The sequence below is a fragment of the Sminthopsis crassicaudata genome, chromosome 2 (genome assembly GCF_048593235.1).
Source record: "Sminthopsis crassicaudata isolate SCR6 chromosome 2, ASM4859323v1, whole genome shotgun sequence".
Classification (NCBI taxonomy): Eukaryota; Metazoa; Chordata; class Mammalia; order Dasyuromorphia; family Dasyuridae; genus Sminthopsis; species Sminthopsis crassicaudata.
The window spans coordinates 368,048,837-368,075,337 of NC_133618.1; the positions used below are offsets into that span (position 1 = coordinate 368,048,837).

The 26,501-nt window shown below is 40.5% G+C and overlaps 1 protein-coding gene across 4 annotated transcripts in view; it reads right to left on the reverse strand.

Moving 5' to 3' along the window:
• Positions 1-5,801: 5,801 nt before the first annotated feature.
• The window catches only part of LOC141556642 (tRNA (adenine(58)-N(1))-methyltransferase catalytic subunit TRMT61A-like), a 53,285-nt gene continuing 32,585 nt past the window's right edge, over positions 5,802-26,501 (reverse strand). For all 4 annotated transcript variants that reach the window (XM_074291091.1, XM_074291089.1, XM_074291092.1 and 1 more), the window contains exon 4: positions 5,802-13,067. In XM_074291091.1, the coding sequence (XP_074147192.1) occupies positions 12,796-13,067 (272 nt within the window). In that variant the 3' untranslated portion in view covers positions 5,802-12,795. The remainder of the gene's footprint in view (positions 13,068-26,501) is intronic.

A 26,501-nucleotide genomic window follows, 5' to 3' on the forward strand; every position in this document is an offset into this window, starting at 1 on the left:
GGGCTGGGGGCCGAAGTAGAGCAGATCCTTCCTCTTAGCTGGGTGAAGTAGGTACAGTCATTATCACTGATCTGGCTTTACAGGTAAGGAAGCAGAGAGGAGGTTGTTGGGGGCAATAGCCCCTTGATATTCCTTGTTTGATCCCCAACTTCTTTTGGGACTTGGACCTTTGATACAAGATCTGGTCAAACTAGTTTGGGCTATCTGGGCTGGCCAGGGTTTTACAGCCCCCATTCTAATCTGCTCCAATAGACCAAATGCCATCAGGAAATTCCTTTACAGGAAGAGACTTCTTCTATCTCCAAAAGATAACAAGAGAATCCTTATCTTATTTACATTACTCTCCTGAACCTCCTTACATCACTGCATCTGAATGATTGTGCTCTGGTATAAAAGAGAGAACTCAAAAATCTTCTCTTTGCAAACTGGCCTTGTACCATGCAGCCATTTTGCCCACCGGCTCTCAGGTGTTTCCATTCTAATCAATAAAGACTATGTTTTGCATTAAGTAGTAAATTCCTTTGCTGTGGAACCCACCCTTGGTTACTTTGGGGAAGGAAGGAGAGGGAGAAAAGGAACTGGCCCATCTCGGTTTAGACCTCAGTTTACTCCTCATCAGAGGTGACTTGTCCAGTGTCACACAATTAGGTAGAGCAGGAGTTTGACCTTTCATCTGGAGCAACAGTGTGATATGGAAGTCACAGAGCCTATCTTCAGGTACAAAAGTACCTCTGTGACTCTGACCTTTGGACCTTCTTGCCATGATCAAGATGAGGGGTTGGACATCAAATTCAGATAGAAAAGGGGACTGTTAATCTGTATCCAAGGATTTATGCAGGCTGTATAATGACTTGGTTTTGAAATGTAATATTACCCATGTTTTATTATATTTTTATTTATTTTTAAAAAGATTTCCCAATTCATTTTTACCTACTTTCAGCTGTACTCCCAGAGTGTTGCAAACCATAAGAAGACAGCTGGCTCCATGTTGAGCACCTCTAAAATCCCTCTCATCTTGAAATCTATAATCCTATGACTTGGGGTTAAAAAAATTCTGCTTCAGTTATTATTTATTATTGGGTAACTTTGGAGAAGGTATTTTTCCTTGGACCTCAGTTGATTCATCTGTAAAATGTAAGGATTAGGCTAAAATGAATTCATGTTTTTTCCAGAACTTGATTGATGAACCTGTGATAGAAACTGACTTGTGATATCTTTTCTCATCCTGCTTCCCATCACCTTCCCTCACTCCCCATCCCCAAACCAAGGTGTTTGTATGAACACAAAGAGCTAAGATGGTGCTATTCTTGAAAGCAGTCATTGGAATAAAGGAAAAGGAAAAAAGGGGAAGTCGGTGTATAGGACATCATTTCACAGTCTTCTGGATTCACAAATCAACTTTGTGAATTAAAAATGAGATAGGTACAGCATATGGCCCAATCACAAAACTATTCATCAGTAATTAGGAGCCCACCCTGTGCTGGACATTGTGGCAGACATCGGGGATGCAAATAGTATTGCAAAGAATAAAACAATCTTTTATTGGAAAGGAGTCCAAAGGATGATCCTGCTTCTTCTGCCTTGATCAGATTATTTATCCAAGACTATTTACAATTCTGGGCATCAGATAGGATTAAAATTTTACAATCCAGCTTTTGGTTCTATTTAGAAAGGATACTGGTGAATTGGACAGACCAGAGGAGGTAACTAGGACAGTGGAGTTGGAGACTGTGCCATATGAAGGACAACTGAAAGAATTTAAAAACCAGAGTAGGTGGTGGTTCATTATAGCTTTCTTCAAGAATGTCTTAAAGTAGGGGCTGCTTAGCAGTTGGTGTAATGGATAGAACACCAGTGATGGTCAGGAAGATCTGAGTTCTAATCTGGCCTGAGGCACTTAACACTTCCTAGCTGTGTGACCCTGGGCAAGTTATTTAGCCCCAATTGCCAAAGGGAGAAAAACAAACAAACAAAAAGTCTTAAAGTACTTAAAATGCTCTCATATTGGGGAAGGACTAGATTTGTTCAACTTGGAACCAGAGGGCAGAACAAAGAGCTATATTATAAAATTTTAAACATGGTCAATGTAAGAATTGGTTTTATCTGATTATGCATATGTTACAAAGATTTTCTTTTTCTTTTTTCCAACAGGAAGATGGGATAAGAAGGAAATTCTTATTATTTGAAAATTAAATCAAAATAAAAATAGGCTATTGAAAGACATTAAAATTCTAATAAAAACACATATTATTTGTATATACATGTATTTTCTTCATTATAAGATGTAAGCTCCTTGAAGACAAGCCTGGCATATAAGCATTTAATCAATGTGTCTTGATTGACCTGTTATATCTTAAGAGAACTATAGATGTAGAAGGAATCAGACCTTCCTCCCTCACTCCCTTTTTTTCCTTCCTTCCATTCTTCCTTTTTCTCCTTCCCTCCCTTTTTCTTTCCCCATTTTTTTCTTTCCTTCTTACGTTTTTGTTTTTAGGAAGAGTCTTTTGGGAGGTGGGGGTAGAGTTCATTGGAAGTGAGATCCATGTGGAAAGAGAACATTTATTTAAAACAAAACAAAAACAAGCCAGAGCTGTGGTGCCTTAGGAGGTAGCAGATTTCATATTACTGGAGGATTTCAAGGCTTGATGAGCAGCCATCAGAGGTATGGCTGAGAGGATTCCTGTCCACAGACAAGGTGATCTTTGAGGCTTTTTCTGACTCAGAGATCCTGTGGGATTTTGCCCCTTCCTGGCTACAAACATTCACATAGACTATAAAACTAAAGTAGAACAAATTAATCTCTTCTCCAGCTGACCTTTTTATTCTCCCCAGTCTATATATGCCATTTAATAAATGGAAAAACAAGCCCAGGGGAAGCACTTTGCCCAAGGTTACTCAGAGACGGGGACAGGTAAATCCAGGTCTCCTGACTTTCAGTCTCAGGTTCAGCAAAGCCTAATAGAAAAGAACACTGAAGTAATTTAAAGTTCTGCTGTTTATAACTGTGAGGAACACGTTCTCTTTAGGCCTCATTTTCTCATTTTAAGACAAGTATGAGACTACTGCCTGAACTTTCCTCTCAGACTCATTAAGTATTTAAAGCCACATGTACCTTGCTTGGCATTGACAGGGAGAGCTGGTTTGTGACTGTTCCCACAGACACAGGGCTCAGGAAGCTGTCCCTCAGGAAACAAAGGTAATAAATAAATATATATATAAATTTTTTTTTCCTTTGTATTTGTATCAGTCTTTTATAGAGGGGGAAAAACCCCTTCCCTTCAGGTCAAACTCTCTTTTGACAAAGAAAAACAATATGCAATTAATTCTATCAAAGGACATATATACACCATTCTGCCCTGGTCATCCTCCACCTCTTTAACATGGAAGTATATTTCATTTCCTTTTCCTGGAAACTAGATTGGCTTTTTTCAATTACCAATAATTCTCTTTTCATTTATCTTGCAGCTATGGAAAATATCCTTCTTTAGGTTCTACTTTTTTCACTCATCCCTTCATGTAAATTTTCCCACGTGGTTTTTTCTTAACCCTGATCACTGAATAAGCTGGACAAAGATTCCTTGATTCTTGAGTGTTTGGAAAGAAACATAACACTCCTGAGGGGGCTTGTGGTATTTGGCATTTCATAGAGTGTGTTCGTGAGCCCAGTGTGGCTTTGTTCTTCCTTACTAGTTTGCTGTTGTCAGTGTCTCTGGGGCAGAGAGAAAGGGTAGTTGGGGACTAAAAGGTGCTAGTTAAATATGAAAGACCTGGGAAAAATACAAGGGCAGGGAAAGAGCCCAGGCTGATTAAATCAGGAGATCTGGATAGAAAGGCACCCACCCCACAGAGAAGAGAGACACTGGATGTTTCTCACCCACCTCACTAAGGTTTTGACAGATTCCTCCGTTTCTAGGAGAATCTTTTACTTCCTACAAAAATGAATTAGACTAGATTCTCTCAAAGCATGGGGCTCTATGTTCCCTTTCTTTCTCTGGGCCTTAGTTTTTTGCTTTCCTCACATGAGATTGAAAGGATTTAGGACTAGAAAGGGCCTTAGAGATGATTTAATCTACTTAAGTCATTTTACAGATGGAGAAACTAAGGTGATGTGATTGGCTCATGGCACACTGTTATTGTTTATTCATTCTTGAAGGGGGCCATCAGATGAGGGAGGTGACGCCACGACATGAAGGTGAATTAGATTTCAGTGAAGGAGGGCTGGGCAAGGTCACCTGTCTCACTTTCCCCTCCAGAGCCATCTGAGTCCAGTCGTCAGATATAGATCAGGATGACTGGAGATGGCCCTGGATGCCACGGTCACAAAGCCAGAGAATGGCAGAGCTGGAACTCCTATCTGCTGAGTTTTCACAGACTACCAGTCTCCCTCCTTAAGCACTGGGCTGGTTGTTGAGAAGCCAATGGTAAACAACAGGTTTAAGGGACACTTTTTCCCTGAAGGGTCTGGAACACATAGGTTCCAGCACTAAGGCTTTAAGGCACCCTTCCATGAAGTTATTAAAACTATTTTGAAACACATCAAGGTTCTGATTATTCTCCTTTTACCCCAATTGGCTGAGGAGTAGTTCTACTTCCAAGCTCTATTATAATTATTCAATTAACTCCCATCTATGTCCATCAATTGAGAATGGCTGAACAAGTTGTGGTACTTGAATGTTTTGGAATGTTATAAGAAATGATGAGCAGATTGATTTCAGAAAAGCTTGGACTTACATGAACAGATGCTGAGTGAAGTGATCAGAACCAGAAGAACATTGTGCATTTTCAATTTTTTTTCTTTCTCAGTTTTCCCTTTTGTTGACTGTTCTTTTACAAAATAACTGAAAATGTTTAACATAATCGTACATAACTGAAACCCTAATATATTGTTGGTAGAGTTATGATTTTGTCTAACCATTCTGGAGAGCAATTTGGAACTATGCCCAAAGAGCTAACAAAACTGTGCGTACTTGGGATAGTTAGGTGGTGCAGTAGATAGAGCACCAGCTCTGAAGTCAGGACAAATGTGAGTTCAAATCTGGTCTCAGACACTTAACACTTCCTAGCTGTGTGACTCTAGGCAAGTCAGTTAACCCCAATTGCCTCAGCCAAAGAGGGAAAAAAAAGAAAAAGAAAAAAACTCAACTGTGCATACTTTTTAATCCAGCGGTGTCTCTATTGGGTTTGTACCTAAAGAGATCATAAAAAAGGAAAAGAACCCACATGTGCAAAAATGTTTGTAGCAGCCTTTTTTATAGTAACAAGGAACTGGAAGCTGAGTGGATGCCCATCAGTTGGAGAATAGTTGAATAAGTTATGATATATGAATCTCATGTAATATTATTGTTCTGTAAGAAATGATCTGCAGGATGACTTCAGAAAAGCCTGGAAAGATTTACATGAACTGATTAATGAACTGAATAGAACTAAGAGAACACTTCACAGCATCAAGAAGATTGTGTAAATCAACTGTGATGGACTTGGCTCCTTTCAACAATGAAATGATTCAAGGTAATTCCCATAGCCTTGAGATGGAAAGAGCCATTGCATACAGAGAGAGAACTATGAAGACTGAATGTAGATCAGAGAATAGTATTTTCACTTTTTTGGTGTTTGTTTGCTTGCTTTTTTTCCCCTTGTTTTTTTTTTTCTTCTCACCTTTTGATCTGATTTTTCTTGTGCAACATGACAAATATGGAAATATGTTTAGAAGAATTTCACATGTTTAACCTATATTGGATTGCTTACTGTCTATGGGAGGTGGAGAGGAGAAAAATTTGAAACACAAAGTATTGCAAAGATGACTATTGAAAACTTTTTGCATGTATTTGGAAAAATAAAAAGCTATTAAAATTATTTTACATGTATAATCTATGTCAGATTGCTTTCTGTGTCAGGGAAGGGAGAGGAGAGGGAGGGAGAGAGGGGGGAAAAGGAAATTAAAAAATCTTATAAAAGTAAATGTTGGAAAAAAATGTGTTTAAATATTTTCTAAAAAATAACTCCCTTCCTTTGAGGTTCACTCAAACCACATTTACCAACCAATTAAAACTGTGGTAGCTATTATTTACTGATTTAAGGCACTCTTCTTTCCTCAATGAGTTAGCTCCGTGCTTGGCTCTACTTTTTACTTTCCAACTCCTGCCCTCATCCTAGTGGACTTCAATATAAATATTGACATTTTTTTCAAATACCCTGATCTTTCAGTTCTTCAACTCACTAACTTCCCATGGCCTACTTCTCTATTTCACCACACACCAAAAATGAGCATACTCTTGATCTTGCTCTCACCTTCAAATGCACCTCTTCTATGTTCATGAACTCTGAAATTCCATAGCTAATCACAATTGACAATCACCTTTCCCTCTGCTTCACCACTCCCCTGTTCATCTTCCCTGTGATCTCTAGTCTTGCCATCCCAGTTCTTTCCTACATCATCATCCCTACAGTGGCTACTTTCCCTTTACCCCTTGTTGAACTAGTTCCTCTACATCCATTTTTTCTCTTCCATCAGTGTTAACAGTCTCTGCCTGCCTTAAACATCTCCCCAGACTAGCCCTGGAAGATCTCAATGGGAGTACCTGGATCACTGAAGATGAACAGAAACAGGGAAAGCCCTCATTCCCTTATTCTATTGTCTATCTTGCCCTGACAAGCTTCAGTCTTAGATTATTCCCACTATACACTGCCTTCCCTCCTATTCACATCCTACTGAATATAAAAAAAAAAAAAAAAAATCATAAAATTTTGCTCACTGGATCCACTACCAATTAAACTAATCTCAATTGGGCCCTCACTTCTGCAAGCCAATTTTTTTATACATCCTAATCAATCTGCTATTTACCCACCACAACAGCTTTTCCAAACCTTTTGATCCCTTTTCAAATCTTTCCTAGCTTCCCTTACCCCAGCTTCACAGCTGAGAACTTGCCTATTTCACTGAAAAGAAAATGAAATCACTCAGTGAGAGCTTCTTTTTCTCATTTCACATGACTTTTTTTTTCCTATACCCTTCTGCTACAATTTCCCTTTGCCCATCTTACATGAAGAGACCTTTTCCTTGCCTCCATCCAATCCTCTCCAGTAGATTTCTCCCCTCCATCATTCCTATTCTTTCACCAATCTTCACTCTCTCTCAAGTGGATGATTACAAATTGCCTATAAACATGCCCATGTCTTTTCTTCCATTCTCAAACATCCCTCATTTGATCCATCCATCCTTGTGAGTGCTAGTCCCTTATCTTTTTCTTTGAAAGCTAAATTTCTTTTCTTACAATTCTCTGTAGTGTGGGTGCCCAACTTTATCATTCAATAGAAACTGTTATCTTTTACAGTTCTAGCTATTTCTTAATTGCCATATTTATGGCCTTTTCTCAATTCTTATTCACCCTCTTCTAGATAATCATGGTCCAATTGGGTACAAAGGGTAACACCTACCCTTAATCATTAAAAGGGTGTGGTCAAACTGAAACCAGTAGAAGACCTCAGCTCCTGATCTGGCCACTGGACCCAGATGGCACTGGAAGGGAAAGTGAGGCAGGTGACCTCATACATCCCTCCCTCACCTAAATCCAATTCACTTGTATGCCACGTCATCACCTCCCTGATGTCATGGTTCTCCATGTCATTGTCCATGAAGGACAATTTTTTCTTTAGAGTTTATGTGACATCACTCTCTCCTGGTTGTCCTTCCCATTTATCTGACTGCTCCTTTCCACTATCTTTTACTGGGTCTCTAGTGGAGTCCCACCTGGATGTAGGTACCCCCTAAGGTTCTGTCCTGGGAGGAGATTAAACTGATTCTCTATCATTTCTTATTTAACTATTTATGGCTAGTTGATTTTGTTCTGTAACAGCCAGTCATTGTTTTGTCGCTGAACTTAGTTTAGAAATTTAAATGGCTGGTAGAGTTAAGTTTAGAAATCCAGTTTTCTGGCTAATCACTGTTCTATTCTTGCCTCAAGAAAATCTGTTGTCTCTCTGAGGGATGCGGTGGACACCAGGGGGTCTGGTCTAGTATTTCTACATCGTCAAGTTATCCTTCAAGGATATCTGGTTTGCTATCTAAAGAAATCTGGTCCACTATCTCTGGCCTTGCAGGTGGACTCACAGAACATTTCTCAGTCACAAGAGGGGGATTATTGCTTAGCTCCTCATTTCCAGTGAATCATATTGTCCCCTATACCTCATCTCTCTCACCAATTATGTTGTTTCCCACCTCCATCCTGTAATCTGTCATAACTTGTTCACCTTCAAGATTCTGTTCCTTCTCCCCCAAACTGAAAATTGTCCCCTCATTCAGGGCCTTAGCTTTGCTGAGGAAATTGGAATTCTATTTATTGGTAAATCTCTTTTACTAATAAATTAATCATGGAACTTTGTGCCTTAGTTTACCTTATTTTAACTGAACACTGGGCCCGCTTTCCTCCTTTTACATTATTTCATTTAGGGATCTCATCAACTCCTAGAGATTATCTAGCTCTAGACTGATGATTCTCAAACCCAATAATGCAGATCCAGCCTCTCCTATCCTCCAGTCTCACACTACCTACTGAACATCTCAAACTGGATGTGCCACAGGCACCTTAAACTCCACATGTCCGGAACAGAACTCATTATATTCACACCCAAATCCTCGCCTTTTCCAACGGTCTCTCTGTCACTGTAGAGGGCACTCCCCTGCTCCCAGTCCCCCAATCTCACAACTTAGCAGTTATCCTTGACTCCTTATTATCTCTCACCTGTTCTCCATCCAATCTGTTTCCAGTCTATTGATTTCATCTTTGCAACATCTCCCGTATACACCCCCTTCTCTCCTCTGAACTTTTGATACAACGGGGCCTTGGAGCCAAGAATAACACATCTCACAAATCAAGAATTAACTTGAACTACTTCAGAGAGCGTCAGGGTTGAGCGGGACTTAGTCCAACAGCCCCATTTTACAGAGGGGGCCCATGAAGGCACAGTGCTTGCTTATGATATCACAATGACAGAGCTGGGACTGGAAATGGGCCAAGCCAAAAAGTCCAAGGAAGAAAGCTCGAATAAAAATCTAGTTCATAAGCAAGAAACAACAAACAAAAAAAAAGCTGTGAACCTCCTAAACCACCCTGGTCTGACCCACACCTGAGCCTCTAGTCAGTCAGTAAGCATTTATTTCTCTGAGCCAAGCACAGCAGTGATAGGGTTAAGACCTCAGGGCCTCTTTCCGGACAAGTGATCTTCCTAAAAAGGTCTCCTTAGGTGGCTGATATAGTCACTATTTCTCCCATTTTAGGTGGCTAATCACTTGGAAACCAAGAACCCCTCCTATGGCCATAGCCAATGCTAGCTGAATCCCTTGGGGACTTCCCCAGGAGACCTCTGTTAAGGTGCAGAAAGTGCAATCTCCACTCCCCAAGCCCTCTAGGGTTGGACCTGGAACCAGGAAGCCCCAGACACTAGGGCCAGTTACTAAAGCCTGTCTCACTTTCCTCATCTGTAAAATGTGGCTGTCACTGCTTGCTAGGGATAGCTGAGGATCAAATGAGAAAACACCATAAAGCACTTAGCGGCCGGCACACAGGAAGCACCGTATCCACGTTCACTCTTTATGACAGTGTGGTAAGAAATCTGATTTGGCGGCATAGGTCCTGGTTTAGAATTCATGTGAATTTGGATCAGGGTGATTGCTCTTGACCTTGAAAGCCTCCATTTCTCCATCTATAACACAAGAGGACAGGACTAGAAGATCTCTAGATTACCTTACAACTTGGGTGTTTTGATTCCAAATATCCAACAAAGGCACAATAAGAGTTGCAGTAAAGTTAGATCAATGTGGGCAAAGAAGTCCAGGGTCCAACACTCAGCTGTGTGACCTCGGGCAAATCCTCAAGCTTTGGTTTCCTCCTTTAGCACAATAAATTCTCACTATGAATAACAATGGTTCTGCCTGGGAATGTGGAGATGAACTCCATGGCTTTTTCAGACCCTGCGACTTTAAGTCACTTTAAGCCTCTCCATAATAGGATGTGGAAGGGGAGGACTCTTCTCCAAGGCCGAGCCTGCCCTTCCCATAGCCAGAACGGCCTCAGCCCTCGCCTTGACCACATGGGTTATTCCCTTGTCTCCCTCAGGACCATTCCACAACCCCAGCTGGCTCCGGGTCCTGCCCTCACTCTGGGTATTCAGAGCAGCTGAGGCCCGCGGCCTTCAGCAACAGGATGTGGTCTGGCAACCCGCAGAGAGCACACCCCGCCCCCTTGACCCCGAAGCATCCCAGCTGCTCCCAGTCACCCCCTTCTCCCCCAAGGAAATGGCCAGAGCTCTGTGCAAACACACCCAGAGGCACAGACACATATGCGCTGCAGAGAAGGCTCGTGTTGATAAGGTTTACCAAACAAATTCATACCCCTTCTCTCATTTGAGTCTCCACGTGGGAGGGTTGCCATTATAAGTCCATTTTAGCAGAAGAATTATCCCAGGTTGCAGTTACTCAAGTGTTCGAGTCAATAATCGAGTCCAATTTAACTCCAAAGTCATTGTGCTTAGGACACAGCTGCCAATTATGCACCCAGATACGTATGCGCTGATGGGTGCCCACCTCTGCACACAAGTACCTGCATGTAGGCAACACCCCCTAAGTGACAGACAGGCGGGGGAATCAGAGAACCCGTTCCCAATCTCTTTTCTCTCCTTTCAAAAGGCTAACACCAGAGCCAAGGCTCTTGTATCTCCCATAATGGACACCCACAAGTGTTTTCTGCCTTTCTTTTGCTGGTGGGAACAGATGGAATTTCCTTTTAAACTAAGACAAATTTGGAGTCTCTACGTGTTCATTTCCCCAGAATAGCCACAAACCGGGACCCCTTGAGGTCCTTTGGCAGGTACTGGACTAAGGAGTCTCAGCTCTTAGAACTACAAACCATTTCTGCACTCCCACACCCTCAGGTATCATGGACATGGGTCCCATGAGGATCTGCTGGAGAGCTTGAAGCTGTTTATTCCAGAGAAGAGAAGCCTCAGGTGGGAAATCCGGGGGAATCTTTGCCTTCAAGTATTGGAAGGGCTATTGCGGAGGAATGGATTAAAACATGTTCACTTTGGTCTCATAATGCAGATTTCATCTTAAGAAAAAAATTTCTTATTCACTTGAAAGGTTGAGTTTCCATTTTTTAAATGGAGATATTTCACAGGACTGTGTTAAGTAAAGTGCCACACCAATTCCAAAGCATTAAATCAGTGACAGAAATTAGAGCTATCCCCAAATTGACTGGGCTGCCTCAGGTGGCCTGTCAATGGAGGTCTTCAAAACAGAGACTAGATATAATATAAGACAGACTGTTTAGGTACTGGACAGCTGTTTGAGATCCAGGATCCAATGAATCTCTAAGGGTCAAATATGCCTGTTTTAAATCTCAGAGAATCTCAGAGCTAGAGGATACTCAGGAGGACAAGTAGTCCAATCCTTGCTCGAGTAGGATTCCCTTCTGCAACATCCCCCAATATTCCAAAGGTGACAGACAGCTCGTTACCTCCAGAAACATTCTTTGGGCCCCGATTACTAGAATTTTTTTCCCCTGATACCAGGTTTGAGCACTGGTTCCAAGCAAAATTCTGTCAAATGAAGCTAGAGAGGTAGCCTCCTCAGGGTTCCTTGCTCCTCTAGGAGATGTGGGAGACCTATTTCAGAAGATGGAAATGTGATCCAGCACTCCAAGGGCAACCCAGGAAAAACAGCTGATGTGCACATCAGGCCAAAGACTATCTGGGTAAAGAAACATGGGAAGGGTGAGCCTTTAAAAGAATGTACTAAGTTCTCTATTGTTACAAAGGGGTTATCCACAGGCTTAGGATGGTATATTTTCCATCTTACAGCTGTTAACATTCCAGGGCAAGGGTGAGAGAGGCCCTTCCATCTCTAGGGACTCAGAAAAACAGCAGAGGAGAAAGGCTTTTGCTCCTGAGAACAGCTGGAGTCCAGTCCCCAAAGCCAAGCTTGGTGTATGGATGGGGGTGGGGAAGAGGTATTGTACTCCTCCTCTTACCCCAACAAATGGCATTAGCTTAGTAGGAGCTGCCCCTAACCTTACTAGTCACTCAGGATCTTTCAGGATAACAGAATTTAGGGTCAGAAGAGGTCTTAAAGTTCCAGATCTATCACTTCCTTTTACAGATAAGGAAACTGAGGTCTAGATAGGGGAAGTCACTTGACAAGGCTGTATAGGTGATGGACTAATGGAATAAGAACTGAACTTAGTTCCTGGCTTTAAATTTGTGCTTTTCTGGCTAAAGTTCAAGGCTTGTTTGTTCCCTGCTGGACAGAGCACCCACAGAGGGATGTGGAAGACAGGCTGATGGCAGGGGTGGTGGGAGGGACAATTTTTTATCTTTTAGAACAAAAAATAAAAAATGCAAGGAAATGAGCCTAAAATGGGACGAGGGGGATGGTGGTGGAAAACATCTCCCAAATCTAAATAAATTCAATCCAGGCCACAGAGTTGTGGAGGGGAAGTGGGGGCGGAGGGGGGAAGGGTGAGGGGGAATGTTGGAGGAGTTCAAGAAAGAGGGTGGGGGTGGGTGAAAAGATGCAAAGTAAACACCCTAGATAGGACTTGGCCAGATTCCTTGCTCTGTTTCCAAAACCCGGGGTGCAGACTGCTGAGTGCCTGCCTGAGTGGTGTTTCCACAAAAGCCCAGGCCTGAGAGGCCTGACTATATAAGGCATTCTCTGACCAAGTGAAGAAAACTGGGCGACTGCGTATTATAGCCCCCTTTCACTCCACCTCCCAGCCTCCTCCCCTCTCCGGATCAGCAGCATCAAAACAAACTCTTGCTAGCAAAGGTCAGGTAGCCAGTGTGACCCACAGTCTCCTTCAAGGGCACCCCAATCTTAAACTGAGCTTCGCCTGGGACAGGCAAGGAGTCCAGGGCCCCACCCAGGTCTGGCAAAGGCAAGTTAGCTGTCCGAACGTTGTACTCTCGCAGCAGGATTTCCAGGGTGGTGACTTCGATGAACCCATGCTCAGCCAGGGCTTGGCAGGTCCGCTGGACTTGTTCGATGCAAGGTGAGAAAGAGCAGAGGCGACCACCTGGGGGAAATTGGGTAGGAAGGAGGAAGAAGATAGAAGGAGAGAGCAGGATTGGGGATGTGAGGGAACAAAAAGGGAGGGAAAGAATGGGAGGGAAAACACATAAAACAGCAATGTTATTATCTTCCCATGACTAAATTCAGTTCCAATCTTAGAACCATAGGATTTAAGAACTGTGTTTTTAGAACATCTAATCCACTTCCCAATGAACTAGAGGGTTTGCTTATAGATGAAATGAGTTGGCCAAGGTCTTAGTAAGGGAAATTAGGATTCAAAGACAGATGTTCTATTCGTGGTCTCTTTCTATACAGGTGGAGTGACTCCCTTACTAGGCAATATTTATACTCTACCCCGGTCCTGAAAAAATCTACTCCCATCCCTCCTAGGAAGAGAAGTAAGAACTATCAGCTCCCATGAGTCAGAAACCTTTTCTTATTAATTCAATTTGTGTCCCTCTTGCTCCTAATTAAAGCTTACAGTTGAATAAATGAAGACAAAACTTTAAACCACTTAATGAACAGACTAAGAGTTCTGACTCTAGAGTCAGGAGACCTGAGTTCAAATGTCACTTCTGATGATTGCTGCCTGTGTGACCTTGAGAAAGAAGCCACCTTTCTAGGCCTCAGTTTCCCTGGCTGTAAAATGGGGGGGGGGTTGCATCAGACAACTTCTGAGATTCCTCCTACTACCAGATCTATAGTTCTGTAATCTGCCTGCCTAAGAGGTAAGAAATCAGCTGGAGTTTAGAGTTCCCCCCTTAAATTGCTGTGTGGCCTGAGGCAAGACCCCATCTTCTTCTCAGACACAGTTTCTTCCTATGTCAATTGGGAATAATGCTTTGCTGGAGGAGTGGATCAGATGGTCTTGAATTCTGTTTCAACTCTAAGATTCAAGAAATTACCTTTTCTGAAATCATCTAATTACACATGGCTTTGGGCACCAGGTCTGCTGGGTCATAAGGACTTGTAGTTTGGAAAGGATGAGTTGGTTCTACCATTAGAGATGCAATTCTTCCAAGTTCTTTTGCAGCTATATTATTGCCCTTCCCCATCTTCCCTGGGCATCCCAAGTCCCAGTGGATGCAAATAGAACCTTCAACTATAGGGCTGTGTTTGATTTATGAGAGACTTAGAGGACCATGGAATCATAGGATTTAAAGCTAAAAAGAAAATCAAGTCCTTGGTCCAAGTCTCTTATTTTATAGGTGAGAACACTGACTTTTAGGGAGGTTAAGAGATCTGCCAAAGATCAAGAGTATTTAAGTGATAAAGGCAGGACTCAAACTCAGGCACTCTAACAGTAAATCCAACGCTTTTTCTGTTTCACCACACAATCCCTTGCATGTAACACCAAGGTAGGCTAAATCAGGAGAACATTCTAACAAAATGATCAACGCCATCAAAGATTCCAGCCCTATTCTGGGATAGTGAATTCTCCAGTCAGAGTGACTGGAAATATTCCAGCAAAGACTGAATGGCCCCTTATCAGGGAGACATAGATCAGATTTAGATGTAAAGAAAGAAGGTGAAGAGATGCCTTTTGAAGCTCTCAGAGTCTGTGCTAAGTTTGGACCCAGCAAAAAAACTCTTTGCATATGGAGGCACAAGAATTGCTTCCCCAAACCCAACCCCTATCTCTTTTCTTTCTCACACCATTCTCAAGGCATGCCTTCTTGTACATACACAACCACGTAGGTACACCAAAAAACTTGACCTTACTACAGGAAATTACCATACCACATATTCTGTAAGAAAGAACTTCTCTAGTTCACCTCATACTAGGTAGGTAACATAGGCCACAGAGCAAACCTCTTGTCACTTAGCAAAATAGTATAATAAAGAGCATGGCCATAGTGTTCAGAAAGCCAGGAAGTCTCATCTTCTCTTTGAGAATGAAGGGCTGATTCATCCCCAGCATCATCTCAAATCCAGTTTGCCTACACTTCCACATATTCTAGGAAGCCCTACCCCATAAGCTTTTTGAGCTTCCCCAACACTTAGTGGCTATCAATTGTACACAGTAAATGTTGTTTTTTTAATTTATTTATTACTTTTTTTAATTAAAGCTTATTAATTTTTTATTATATATATATATTTTTATAATGTTATCCCTTGTATTCATTTTTCCAAATTATCCCCCCCTCCCTCTATTCCCTCCCCCCAATGACAGGCAATCCCATACATTTTACATGTGTTACAATATTAAAGCTTATTAATTTTTAAAAACACATTCATTGAATACAAGGGATAATATTATTAAAAATATATAATTAAAAAAAAAAAAAATACACATTCATGGGGATAGCTAGGTAGTACAATGGATAGAGCACCAACCCTGAAGTCAAGAGGACCCGAGTTCAAATCTGGTCTCAAACACTTAACACGTCCTGGCTGTGTGACCCTGGGCAAGTCACTTAACCCCAATTGCCTCAGAAAAAAAAACACCCAAAAACATATGCATGGACAATTTTTCAACATTAAACCTTGCAAAACTATGTGTTCCAATTTTTTCTCCCCTTGTCCCACTCCCTTCCCTAGATGGCAACATATGTTATACATGGTAGAAATGTTAAATCCAATATATGCACACATATTTATACAATTATCTTGCTGCACAAGAAAAATCAAATCAAACAAAAAAAACCAAGAAAGAAAATAAAACACAAGCAAACAACAACAAAAAGAGTGAAAATACTATGTAGTGAACCACACTCAGTTCCTATATTCTCTCTGGGTGCAGAGAAATCTCTTCATCACAAGATTATTGGAATTAGTCTGAATCATCTCATTGTTGAAGAGAGCCACTTTCATCAGAATTGATTTATCTTATAATCTTCTTGTTGCCAGTACACAATAAATGTTGAAAAAGTCTACTGAATAAATCAAATATGGAAATATTTCCTCTAGTTAACTGGTCATATGTATAGACCTACCTTTGCAGACTAACTCCTTAAGGGTTTCTTATTCCTCAAATTAGAAGCTTCCTGAAGCCAGGGCTCAGGTCTCAAGGTCACACAATCAATGTTAGAAGATCCCTTACCAAGGAAAAGTACTTTGAGCAAAATTAAGGAGAAGGAGTGGGAAACATTTCCCCCAATCTCAGAACTCAAGTCCCAGGAGGAGAACTTTGTGAATCCAGTAAGATAGCTGAGCTACTGTAAGAAATGACCAGCAGGAGGAATACAGAGAGGCTTGGAGAGACTTACATCAACTGATGCTGAGTGAAACGAGCAGAACCAGAAGATCATTGTACACCTCAGTGCTGTATGAAGATGTATTCTGATGGAAGTGGGTATCTTCAACATAAAGAACATCCAACTCACCTCCAGTTGATCAATGATGGACAGAAACGACTACATCCAGAGAAGGAACACTGGGAAGCGAATGTAAATTGTTAGCACTACTGTCTATCTACCCAGGTTACTTACACCTTCGGAATCTAATACTTAATGTGCAACAAGAAAATGGTATTTACACACATATAATGTATCTAGGTTATACTGTAACACATGTAAAATGTATGGGATTACCTGTCATCGGGGGGAAGGAGTGGAGGGAGTGGAGGGAGGGAGGGGATAATTTGGAAAAATGAATTTAAAAAAAAAAAAAAAAAAAAAAGATTTAATTGGTTAAAATTGCCTAAGACTTTTAAAATACCTTGTATGTAAAAGGCTTTGTAACCCTTAAAGCACTATACAAATAATAATTGGAATTTATTTTCTAAAAAAAAAAAAAAAGATAGCTAAGCTAATGTCCTTGTATGTCTTCTCCCTGAACCCCTCTCTTCACCTTGTCATTCATTGCAATGTCAAGTTTGCTAACAGCCCATCCTTCCTTCCCATGGATCAGGCTGCAAAAGAAAAGGGCAGAAATGTTTGGTTTTCACTAAGGTAGGCTCTGGGCTGGGAGAACGGAGAGAAAATCATGTTTGGCTCCTTCCCCTGTTACCCTGGTGATCACCTCTGTCCCTGAACAGAGGAGGAGGTTGGGAGAGAAAAAAATGGAGATTCCTGAGATAAGGGGAAGGAAGAAGAAAAGGTAGGAAAAGGAGGGAAAGAAAAGGAAGTGGGGAGAAGAGTTAGAAGTCAGAAGGCAAAGTGGAAAAGGAAGAAAGAAGGTAAGATAGGAAGAAGAGATGAATCTCTCCTCATCAGTCCTATATAATAGTGCCCAGAGAAGGGCATGTCCCCCCAGGAATGGCCACATATGAGCAGTTAGAGAGTGGGGAGTCAAAGATAACCCCAAAGTTGTGATCATGTGAAAGAGAAGGGGAAAACTGGTAATACAGTGAAGGCATGGAAGAGCAGGTTTTAAGGGAAAAGACAGCCTCTCCCCCCAGGAGACCAGTGCAAAATGCAGACACAAGCCCAGGGGAGGAAACAAGCCAGACAAACTGAATCCATGATCCTCCAGAGATGTCAAGGGATCAAGAAACTGAAATCCAGGACATCCCAGTTGTTGCTCTTGAGGCTCAAATTTGTCAGGAGTATAGCTGAGACGGGGAAGCGGGGTGACACACAAGGCAGCATATTCCACCCCCCCCCAGCTCTCAACAGCACCTGCTTTTCTATAGCCCTTCCCCCCACGGGATGCATGTGTAGGTCCTGTAATCCCTTCTGGAAGCAGTCTTGGTGTCTCTCACTACCCTTCCCCCAATTCTCTCAGCACAGCTACCAGATGCTGCAGCATTTTAGGGAATGAATTCCTTTGGTGAGGTAAAGAACTCCCTAACAAGAAAAGAGAAAGATGAGAGTGAGGGGGTGGAGACTTTTCACAGGAGACAGGAGAGGAAAGGACTCAGAGCTTTTTCTATAATTCTTTCCATGGCAAGGTGATTCAGAAAAGGGATTTTTACTAAGGTGATGGGAAAGCATCACCCCTGGGAGTAAAGAGCTTGGACCAGCCTCTGACTCTGGAGCCTGGAAGTCAGAAGTCCTATGGGTATGATTTAGGGGTCTATGCTGTGTATCTTAAACTGCAACAGAAATAGGAATTGTTATTTTGACAGAATGGATGCAAGGGAATGGAGAAATTCATAGTTAGGACAGAAAGTTTGGTGGTTCAGCTAACTATTTTACCACAGAGGAAACTGAGCCCCAGAAGGAGCAAAAGGCATGGCTTTTGATATACAAGGAATAAGTAGTAAAAATCACAAACTTCAGAGCTGAGAAGAACCCCAAAGGCCATTGAGTTTAACCAGTAACTGAACAAAAATTCCTTCTATAATCACCATGAGCTTCCTTTTCAAGGCCTTCATAGACTGGGAACTCACAAGCTTTAAACCTTATATATTAGACTTAAAAACTCCTGGTCTTCCACAACACATTTTTTTTTCTTTTCTTTTCTTTTTTTTTTTTTTTCTTTTAATTTATAGCTTTTTATTTACCAGATATATGCATGGGTAATTTTACAACATTGACAATTGCCAAACATTTTGTTCCAATTTTACCCCTCCCCACCCAGATCGACCAATACATGTTGAATATGTTAAAATATAAATTAAATACAATATATGTACACATGTCCAAACAGCTATTTTACAATACATTTTCTTCTATAAAAATATTTTAAGGTTTTCTTCCTTTAAGAAACACTTGAAGTTCCCATATCCGGCTTTAAAAGTTCAGATCTTCTGGTTCTGATACTGCAATTACTGGTGACTAAGCAACCTCACGTTGAAGAGTGTGTGAGCATGAAGGGGATGTTTTTGAGAGCTCATGTGTCTCAGTACTAAAGTAGTGGGAGGCCTTGGAGCAGAGAGAAAGAAAGAGAAGGATTAAGACACAAAAGCCAGTGTCTCCTCATTTAATCTCAGGAGGAAAAGGGAGGGGGCAAGAAACACACCTTCCCTCAGCTTTGAGGCCAGTGAGCAAAGCTGGAAAAAACTCACACTGCTTGGGTTCTGAGCTCCCAAGGCTGGAGTCTCTTTCCAGGATCCAGACACTGAATGAAGTGATATACCTGAACTGTCAATCAGCAGGGAATTGAACTCATTAGACAAAAATCTCAGTGTGGAGGTTTCTTAACCCTTTAAGATAGATTTACAGAGATAAGTGAATTTGAATAGGGGGGAAAAATACATTTTTATTTTTAACGCAATTGGTTTGTTTTGTAATCCTGTGACTTTATGTTATAAACTTAGAAACATTACTCTGAGAAGAAATTTAGACTGTTTCACTTAGACTGTCAAAGACACATAAAAACTTAAGAACCCCAGTTTTAGACTAAGTCCCAATCCTGACCATTTCAGTCAAGTGACCCCTCCATGGGCTAGACAACAATATATATAAGTGGAGAGCATTTCCATACAGAGAATTTCCTATAAAAGTTAAATCACGGGGCAGCTAGGTGGCGCAGTGGATAGAGCACCAGCCTTGAATTCAGTAAGACCCGAGTTCAAATCTGGTCTCAGACACTTAACACTCCCTAGCTGTGTGACCCTGGGCAAGTCACTTAACCCCAGCCTCAAAAAAAAAAAAAAAAAAGTTAAATCATAGGTGGAAGCCTCTTTCCCAGGTAAATGTGCAGAGAATTGTGTTAACTTCTAGGGAGACAGTATTCAAAATGAAGTGACTGAACCAGCACTGATAGAAAGGCCAAAAGAAAACAGTTTCTCTCCTCAAGGAAGAAACAAGATTTGGTCGTCTATCTTTTATTCATGTCGTGGTAGACACCTTTTCAGGATTCACATTTGCAATGCCAGCAGCAAAAGAGACAGCCCGAGTGGTCACTGAATTCCTTATACAAGCTTTTGCAATTATGGGTGTGCCACAAGCAATAAAAACAGACAATGGACCTGCATATACGTCCAAACATTTTACACACTTTTGTGCACAGTATAAGATTTTACATACCACGGGCATACCCTTTAATCCTCAAGGGCAGGCAATAGTAGAGAGAAGAAACAGAGATATTAAGACACTCCTCCAAAAACAAAAGAAAGGGGGAGCCACAGGTAGCCCTAGGGAACTTCTAAATTTAGTTCTCTATACCATTAATTTTCTAATTTTTGACAAAGATGCGCTGGCTCCAGCAGACAGGTTTTATAACCCACCAGAAGGGCAGTGTCCAGTGAGAGCATCTCCACTGTCCTTAGATAATCGCCAGGTGATGTGGAGAGATCCAGAAAGTGGTGAATGGAAGGGACCAGATAGGTTAACTGCCTGGGGGAGAGGGTTTGCTTGTATTTCTTCAGCAGGAGAAGGAATCAGATGGGTGCCAACGAGTCGTATTCGCCTTGTCCATCAGAGAGAGACAGAAAAAGAGAAAGACCTCAAAATAAAGGAGAAGATCTAAGAAACATCTTACACCGAAAGAGCATGGCTAATAAAAAGACTGTTAAAGAACTTTAAAACCAGCAGGAATCATTGGACTTCCTCACACAAGATGAGACTAATGGACAATGGACTTATGGACATTTATAAATTTTCAATTTATGATTATGTTATATACTTCTAGCATGTGTTATGTTACTATGTTACTATGTGCTTATGTAATTTATGTAATTATCTGTAATACTTCCCATATTGATGGATTTATGTTTCAAGGTCATTTATGTAATTATCTGTAATACTTCCCATATTGATGGATTTATGTTTCAAGGTCATGACTGTCCTATGTTCTAAATCAAAAGAAAGGGGGAGATGTTAGGATTACTAAGTGAGAACTGAGGTTTTCTGGACAATTACAAGGTGAGAACTCAGGTTGACTTGATAGAGGGGGCAAGCTCATTGGCTGGGGTGGTTCTTCCCAGAAGCCCTTGCATTATCCCACGCCCATTCTCTGGGAGAATAAAAGAGAGGACTCTCAGAGAAAGAAGGAGACTCTCTGCATTACATCAGGCCTGACGGGGCTCCCTGCAGGAAGGGAAGTCACTTCTTTGGACAAGAGTTAACAGCAACTGCCTGGAGACAACGGTTCGTTACAGGAAGAAGAATCTGTTGGAGAGATTTGAGTAGACACAGCAGATCTCTTCCCAGAGAGCGATCCGGCAGCTTCTAGAGACGACAGCTCGCTACATAAATCCATGTAAAACATATAAAAAATTTAAAAGTAAGTTAAGAACCACATGACTGGGCAAGGGGCAGAGAAGGTACTCAAAATTAAAAAGACCTCATGAAGGAAATGGCTTCCAAGAAAGGGAGGAATTCTAACGGGCAGGGGTGAGGAAAGAGTAGATTCCAGGCAGAAGAGACCTGTACAAAAACATGGTGGTCTAGAAGGGAATGCCATATGTGAGGAGCAGCAAGTGGAACAATTTGGGGTTTGTAGAGTGTGTGAAGGGGAATAAATGTTTAACAAGTCTAGAAGTAGTCTGGAGCCATGTTGCCAAGGGCTTCAAATGAGAACTTAAAAATTGGTTGTTTGATATTCTTCATTCATGTCTGACTCTTCATGAGTTTTTTGTAGGGCTTTCTTGGCAAAGACACTGAAGTGGTTTGCCATTCCCTTCTCCAACTCATTTTACAGATAAAAAAAAAAAAAAAAAAAAAAAGAGAGAGAGAGAGAAATGGACTTAGGTGACTTGCTCAGGGTCACACAGCTAGAAAGCAGAACTCAAGTCTTCCGGACTCCAGGCTCAATGCTCTATCCACTAAGCCACCTGCCTGCCCTTGCTTTAAATTTAAATTCATCCAAAAGAGAGCATTAGGTTTTAGAGACAATAGAAAGCCAAACAGAACTTCTTGAGCAGGGAAACAACAGGGTCAAGTGCTTTAGGTATATCATGTTGTCATATGATTATGAAAAGCAAAGTGACTAGAAAAGCTAAGATCGAAGGGACTATTACAAATTCACATGAGGGAATGAGGGCCTGAATTAGGGGTGTGGTCATAACAGCTGAGATGGATCTCAAAAGTGGGACAGATGTTGGAGATTTTAAGACTAAATCCATAAGATCTGGCAATAGTAATATTAGCTAACATTTATATAAGTTTTCACTATGTGTCCGGCACCAGGCTTAGTGCTTTTTACAAATATTATCTCATTTGATCTTCCTCACAACTTTGGGAGATAGGTATTACTATTTTTCCCATTTCATAGTTGTAGAAACTATGGCAGAAATTAAGTAATTTACCCAAAGTTATTAAGCATTTGAAAGCAAGTTCGGATTTATGTTTTACTAATTCCAGGCCTGGTATTCTATCCATTGTGCCAGCTAGTTGCCCTCCAAATGACTGAGTGTTAAGAGTGAGAGAGAGTGAACGGCCAAGGATGACTTTGAAATAAAGGGTAAAGATATTAAAAGAATGTGAGTGACCCAGTGCACTCCATTTCTGCTGGGTGTGTGAATGAAAAAAGGGTATGAGTTAGAGTCCTAGTATCTAAACCAGGAACTAGAGCCCAATATCACTAATTAATAGGTACACAAAAATTTTAGTAAAATGCTAAGAGAAAAAAGATATTAAGACAAAAGAACTTATCAGGTCTTAATAGAATAGTGGGTTTGGAGCCAGGAAGAGCTGAATCCAAATCCTGCCTCAGACACTATCTGTATGACCCTGGGCAAGGGATTTAATCTGTTTGCCTTGGTTTATTCATCTGTAAAATGGAGATAAAATTAGCACAAATTAGATCAAATGAGATCATAACTGTAAAGCACTTAGCATAATGCCTGACAGGTAGTAAATGTTATATTGTTAATTATTATTTTATCATTATTCTACTACATCTCTCCAGAATTTGATCCCTTTCTCAACACCTACAAAGCTACCACACATCACCTCATATCTGGAGAACTGTAAAATCCTCCTAATTGGTCTCCTGCTCTCCAATCTTTCCCCTCTCCCATAATTTTTTTTTTTTTTTTTGCTGAGGCAATTGGGGTTAAGTGACTTGCCCAGGGTCACACAGCTAGGAAGTGTTAAGTGTCTGAGGCCAGATTTGAACTCACATTTGTCCTGAATTCAGGGCTGGTGCTCTATCCACTGCACCACCAGGATGCCCCTCCCATCAGTTATTAACACAGGTCAATCCCCTGTTCAAGAATCTTCACTAAGCCTAATCATATTGTTACTAGAATAAAATACTAATTCCCCTGACATTTAAATCTTTCCACAATCTGACAGCAGCCTATCTTTCCACACTGATTATATATCACTCCTCCTTTATGAACTCTATGTTCCAGCCAAGCCAGCCTACTTACTATTCCCATATTCTATGTCCTATCTTCATGTTTTTGTGCAAGTTGCTCCCCATGTTCTCCTTTCTCATCTTCTCCTGCTGGAAACCATGGCTCTCTTCAAGACTTCAGTTCAAATGGCTCCTCCTGCAAGAGGCCTTTCCCGATTTCTAGTTCTCCTCATTTTTTATTTTTATTTTATTTTGTATTTTCTTATCTTTAAACATGTAATGTTCTCCCCAGGTTTTTCCCCAATAGGAATGTAAGCTCCTTGAGGGCAAAGAATATTTTGTTTATATTCTTGCATCCTCAGATACTTAACAAATGCTTCCTGAACGAAACTAAAATACAATTCCTTGCCAGATACAGGATCATGAGAGACAAAAAAATCAATTATATAAAACTGACATTTAAATTCTCTGGAAATTAACACAAACAATTAATCACTCCTCCCCAGTAGATAAGAATCCAGAGACCAGGACAATTTTCAAAGAAAGAAATACTATCAATAACAACCTAAAAATGCTCAAAATCACTAATAAGCAGACAAATTCAAATTAAAAACATCCCTGTAGTTAATGTGTCACTTTCGTCAAGTATGAAAAAATGCTAAAAGAACACCATTACCATATTGTCCACCTCCAGACACAAGAAGGGATAGAATTTGAGAATTGTTTTGCTTACTCATACATATTTGTAACAAGAGTTTTCTTTTTCTTTTTTTCAATGGAGAAAAAGTAGAAGAGAGAAAAAATACATTTTGGTTCACTGAAAAATTTTTCTTTTAAAGATCAGCTCAAGAGCCTCTTTCTTTAAAATAAAGGTCTTTCCTGGTCTCCTCAACCTCCTTCCCAGCCAACAATGCCTTATAGGTTGTCTCCCTTTAGAATATAAGCTTCTTGAAGGTAGAAATTATCTTGCATTTGTCTTTGTATCTCCTATACTTGTATAATACCTATAACATAGTACTTATAAGTATGTATTAGATAAATTCTTGTTGATTAATTCCTGTGACCCAGAGGTTAGTTCTTCATTTTTATGGTATCCCTATGCCCTATTGTCCTCAATAATAACATAAATCTAGGTTTTACATGTAATTTAAACTTCTTTATTAATAAAAATAATTATTACTATTGAAAAGAAGGGACATAAAGGGAAAAAGGAAGGAAGGAAGGAAGGAAGAAAGGAAGGAAGGAAGGAAGGAAGGAAGGAAGGAAGGAAGGAAGGAAGGAAGGAAGGAAGGAAGGAAGGAAGGAAGGAAGGAAGGAAGGAAGGAAGGAAGGAAGGAAGGAAGGAAGGAAAACTATCAGAAGAGCTGTAGGAAAAAAGGCACACTTGGTAGTACTATGAAACAATTTGGAATTATGCAAGAAAAGTTACTAAATTGTCCATACCCTTTGACCCAGTGCATCTACTACTGGGATTATCTATCCTAAGGAGATTACCAACAACATGAAGAGACTCATGTACAAAAAATGTTCATTGCAGCTTTATCTGTAATAACAAAAACTAGAAACAAAAATATGTGCCCAAAAACTGAGGAAGAGTTAAACAAATGATGGAATATGAATGCCATGGAATATTACCAAACTAAGAAACAAATGAATATGAAGGATTCAGAGAAATGTGGGAAGACTGTTATATAATGAAAGGGAACAAAGGAACAATATATGCTATATTTAAAGCAACATAAATAAAATCTGTGTGAATAAATGATAAAATCATACCTCTGGGAAGAGGTATGGGACAATGGAAAGAATACTGACTCCAGGGTCAGAGACTTTAAGTCCAACACTACTCTGAGGCTCACCAAGGGGGTGGACCCAATGACCTTAAATGTAAACAAAATGGATTTAGAGCTGGAAGGCCTGAGAGACCACCAAGTCCATTCTTTTCATTTTAAAGATGAGGAAACTGAGGTATCATTGATTTGTTCAGCTTCACATAGCTATTTATTCAAATTATTTATTTATTATTAGGGTTATTTGAACCCAGGTCTTCCTAATTCTAAGTCCAAAGTTCCATTCCACTATACCACCCAGTCTCATAGAAATTGCAATGATCAATGTTGGTACCATGTTGTCAAAATTACAGAAGATATCCCTCCTGTGAGCAATCAATAAACTAACCATTTTTCTAGGAATGTTTTTTGCAAAGGATTTTTTGGTGGGTGTTTGTTGAGAAGTGTTTGCTACATCAAAAATATAATTTATGAATATGATACAAATAGATATTTAAAAACTAATTTCCACATTTGTCAACCCAAACTGTAAATAGTAAAAGTTTGTCCATTCTGATTCTTGTTTATATATTTGTGTTTGTTGATGTTAACTTTATAATAAATAAGAAAGAAGGGTAAATAGGTTCTAAGATCCCTGATTTCCCAGCCCTAAAATAAAAAAAGACATTAATGGTTATCTCATTGAGGGAAATCTCAAGATGAATAATAGATACCCATCCAAACTATTGAGGCGGGAGGGGGAAGGACATCTATAATTCATCTTGAGATTTCCCTCAATGAGATAACCATTAATGTCTTTTTTTATTGTTGAGCAATAGGGGTTAAGTGACTCGCTCAGGATCACACAGGGAATCCTCTTGACTCCAGGGCCAGTGATCTATATGCCCCACAGCCATAAGGTCTTACACCTACCATTTTATCTGTGTTTCAAAATGCCCTCATAAGAGAGGCAAGGTAGGAAGAAATATGCCATACTTTGTTTCCACTTTAAAAATGGAGAAAACATTTCAACTACTCCCTAACAGGACTGTTGTGAAGGTCCAATGAGATAACAAGTAATGCCCTTTAGAAACTAAAAACTGACATCAAAATTTGAATTGTCAATGTCATAACCTCTGTTTGAAAAGGAGATAACTGAAGTCCAGGGAAGTGTGATTTAATTGAAGCACAAAATCCAGAAGGAGGAAGGTGGCAGTGAACCTTTCCTCTGGCCTAATTAGACACCACCTGGAATACTGTGGTTGAGGCTGCTAAGAACAGTGGACAGAGCACTGGCCCTCGAGTTCAAATCTGGCCTCAGACACATACTAGAGGTATCCTGGACAAGTCACTTGTCTCTTATTTAAAAAAAAAAAAAAAAGAATACTGTGGTTGTCTCCAGGTACTACATTCTAGGAATGAATGACATTAGCAAACTGACTCCAAAAGAGAAGACTGGAGGCTATGTCATGCAAAGATCAGACAAAGGCCCTAGGGATGTTTAGCCTAGAGAAGACAGAAGACATAGGGGAGATCAAATAGCAGTCTTCCAATATTAGGAGGGCTGTCACAAATAAAGGAGATTAGATGTTTAT